The sequence below is a fragment of the Sapajus apella genome, unplaced genomic scaffold (genome assembly GCF_009761245.1).
Source record: "Sapajus apella isolate SASKATOON/1434 unplaced genomic scaffold, GSC_monkey_1.0 scaffold77, whole genome shotgun sequence".
In the NCBI taxonomy this organism is placed as follows: Eukaryota; Metazoa; Chordata; class Mammalia; order Primates; family Cebidae; genus Sapajus; species Sapajus apella.
The window spans coordinates 10,199,031-10,202,309 of NW_022437017.1; the positions used below are offsets into that span (position 1 = coordinate 10,199,031).

A 3,279-nucleotide genomic window follows, 5' to 3' on the forward strand; every position below is an offset into this window, starting at 1 on the left:
GGCCCCGCCCAGCTCGGCCCCGCCCAGCTCGGCCCCGCCCAGCTCGGCCCCGCCCAGCTCGGCCCCGCCCAGCTCGGCCCCGCCCAGCTCGGCCCGGCCCCGCCTTTCCGTGGCTATAACCACGCCCCGCCCCACCCACAACCACGCCCCCAGACCAGCCCCGCCCTTCCCCACCCACAACCACGCCCCCAGGCCAGTTCCGCCCTTTTCTACCTATGACCACTCCCCCAATACCAGCCCCTGTCCTTCCGTGGCTATGACCACGCCCCTAGCCCCCATCCTCTCCGCAATGACCACGCCCCCAGCCCCAGCCCCGCCCTCCTCACCCATGACCACGCCCCTGCCCCACCCTTAACCGGTCGTGCCCTCTCCCCTAGCCCCAACCCCGCCCCTGCGAAGACCTGATCACACCCTGACCCAGCCACGCACCCTTAGGCCCAGGCCCCACCCCCAGCCCTGCATCTGCCTAGCCTCAGCCCGGCCCCTACCCTCCTCGGGGTCCCTGCCAAGCACTGAACATGGCCATCCTGCTCTAGCCACGCCCCACCAACCTCTGGCCCCGCCCCAGCACAACGTCAGTCAGATGTGCTCCTGCCGTGGCCACGCCTCTCCCACGTGGCCCACCCAGCTCCAGTCCCCGTCCGGGGCCCCAGCACAGATCTGGCCCCGCCCCGCTCCGGCCCTGACCACGCGCCCCCCGCCAGGCGCTGTCCCGCCCACCCCACTCCAGGCCCGGTGCATAGACAATTTTGCAGCAGCTCCGGGCCCCCGCCCCACCTCCTCCCAACCGGCTACTCTCCTTCCACGCTCTGCAAGGCCACCTCCAGTGGGTCTCACCTGGCGCAGGTAGAGCTTGAGGACGTTGCTGATGTCGTGGGGTGAAGCCTGCGACAGCTCCACCAGCTCCTTGCCGTTCTCGAAGGCCTGGCACAGCTTCTCCACGCGCGTCTTTACCCCATTGACCCGGTAGATGCCCTGCAAGGGCACGGGGGTGGGGGGCCCATCAGCCTCAGCCCACGCCCGCCTCCCTGCTGGGAGCCACCTCCACCCTGCCTCACCTTGGTGCGCAGCGCCCGCCGTTCGATCTCGCAGACGCACTTCTTGATGATGAAGGGCACGCCGTCGGGGGCACTGCGGGCCGCCTGGCTGAATTCCTGTCCGAACAGCTGCAGGCGGCCCTGCAGCTTCTTGTGCCCGCACTGTATGGCCAGTGTCTCCAGGCATTTCTTGTGGCAGGCCAGGCAGCACTGGGGGAGGCCGGGGTGAGTGAGCGTAGCCCCAGGGTGCCCGGCTCCACCCACCTACCCGGGCCCTCACTGCCACCAAAACGGCAGCTTCTGCAAACACAAGCTAGACAGTGGAAAATGGCCTCCTCCCCAGGGGTGATCCCACCGGCCACTCCAGCCTCCTCTCCTTTCCCTCCCACCCTTGGCTTTCTGGCCTGAGCCCCAATGCCTTTGCACAGGCTATGGCCGCTGCCTGTGATGCAATCCCCAGATGCCCTGGGGGCGCTTCACTCTCTGGCTCTGCTGACTCGATGCCTCAGAGGGCCAACCCTTCCCCCAAACCTAAAAGAGCCCACCCTACCCCCTCCGTTCGCTTCCTCCCAAAGGCTCCTAACTGCTCCCTGCTCGGGGCGGGACCTTCCCGAGGGCACACAGGCCGGTGGTGCCGGGCACCTCCAAGGCTCCCCGCTGTCCGCTGGGACGTCCCACTCACCTCCTCACACTCCGCACCCTGGAAGTAGACGTAGCTGTTACACTCACGGCACTTGGCGGGCGTGCGGAGCTTCCGGAGCCGGTGGGTTCGGGCTGCCTTGGACAGCCCGTCATGGCGGAACGGCCCACTGGGCACGGCCACCGGCAGCTCGGGGGTCATGCCATTGAGGTCAGCTGTGGGCAGCACAGGCGGCCCGTGTCACCAAGGCAGGTCAGGGCCAGGCCCGTTGACTGTGTCCAAACCCCCCCATCTCCCTGGCCCTGTCAGGGGACCCTCACCCTGCTCGAAGGCCGAAGCCCCGGGTCCCCGCTCCGAGTCCACCAGCTCCTCTGTGGACGACATGGTGCCACTGGATGATGTCCGCTCGAACTTCTTAAAGTCCCCTGGGTGGGAATCAGTGCCGATCAGACTCCCTGAGCCTGGTGGGCCCCCTCCATCACCCCGGTGCGTGACGAACCCCTGAGGCCCAGGAGAGACGGCAGCTCCACACCCCAGGCCGCCCGAGTGCCTCCCTCACCTGTGCCAGGGCCGGGGTCCAGCCCGGCGTCCGAGTCTGAGATGGCAAGTGGCCAGGACTTGTGTACCTGGTGTCCTCGGCCAGCTGGAGAAAGAGGCATCTCTGGTGAAGGGCCGGAGTGGGCCCCAGGGAGCCAGCATCCGCCCCACACCTGGGCCCTGCCACTCACCCCTGTGGTCTTTGGCAGGTGTGCCCTCAATGGAGCCACCTTCATCTGGGGGGCTGCCGGCAGCCTCGGCCCCCGCCACATCACCCACGTTGAAGCTGCTCTTCCGGGCACGCATGATGGGGGACCTAGTGGGAGAAACCGGGAGAAGGAGGGGTAGAGATGGGGGACAAGGCAGCTTCATCTTCATGCCCCCGATGGAGGGAAGCCCGGCTCCCAGGCAGGGACGTGGGCACCAGGGACCGGGCAGCTGGGTGGCGGTACCAGGCGTTGGCGGAGACGTGCGGCTCAAAGTCATAGTGGACGTCGGGCTCCTGGTCCCGCTGCAGCTGGCGGACGTGGGAGGCATACTGCTGGCCCGGGTCGTACAGCTTGCTGCTCTCGCACAGCATCTGGAAGTGCACGGGCAGCGGCGCCGTCTGCATGTGCATCATCTGATAGTAGGAGATGGTGGCCTGTGGGCGGCACCCGAGAGCGGAGGGGTCAGGAGGGGGCCAGCCTGTCCGCCATCGCTGCCGGGCGGCCGGAGCCCCCCACGCACCGACTTGATGGTCTGGTCGCTCTGTCGGATGACCTCCTGGATCTGCCGCAGCGCGGTCACCTTGGTGTCCTCCAGCTCCTGCTTCTGCGTCTTCGCGTCGGCCACGCAGGTGCGGTAGGTGGCCATGGCTTCCTCCGCCTGGGGTGGGGTCAGGGGTGCACACAGGGGGAGGCCTCAGCCTGAGGTGCAGGACTGAGACATAACTCCCAGGGAGGCTGGGCTCGTGCCTGTCATCCGGCTCGCTTGAGGCAAGAGTTCAAGACCAGCCTAAGCAACACAGTCAGACATCATCTATCTTTTTCTTTCTTTTTTATTTTTTATATTATTATTATTTTT

General features: G+C 66.8%; 1 protein-coding gene across 5 annotated transcripts in view; it reads right to left on the reverse strand.

Moving 5' to 3' along the window:
- Positions 1-3,279, reverse strand: part of ARHGAP45 (Rho GTPase activating protein 45) — a 23,824-nt gene that overhangs the window by 5,191 nt on the left and 15,354 nt on the right. For all 5 annotated transcript variants that reach the window (XM_032252445.1, XM_032252444.1, XM_032252442.1 and 2 more), the window contains 8 exons: positions 2,944-3,081; positions 2,667-2,857; positions 2,406-2,530; positions 2,237-2,320; positions 1,998-2,102; positions 1,720-1,892; positions 1,059-1,247; positions 838-975 (listed from right to left, as the gene is read on the reverse strand). In XM_032252445.1, the coding sequence (XP_032108336.1) occupies positions 838-975; positions 1,059-1,247; positions 1,720-1,892; positions 1,998-2,102; positions 2,237-2,320; positions 2,406-2,530; positions 2,667-2,857; positions 2,944-3,081 (1,143 nt within the window). The remainder of the gene's footprint in view (positions 1-837; positions 976-1,058; positions 1,248-1,719; positions 1,893-1,997; positions 2,103-2,236; positions 2,321-2,405; positions 2,531-2,666; positions 2,858-2,943; positions 3,082-3,279) is intronic.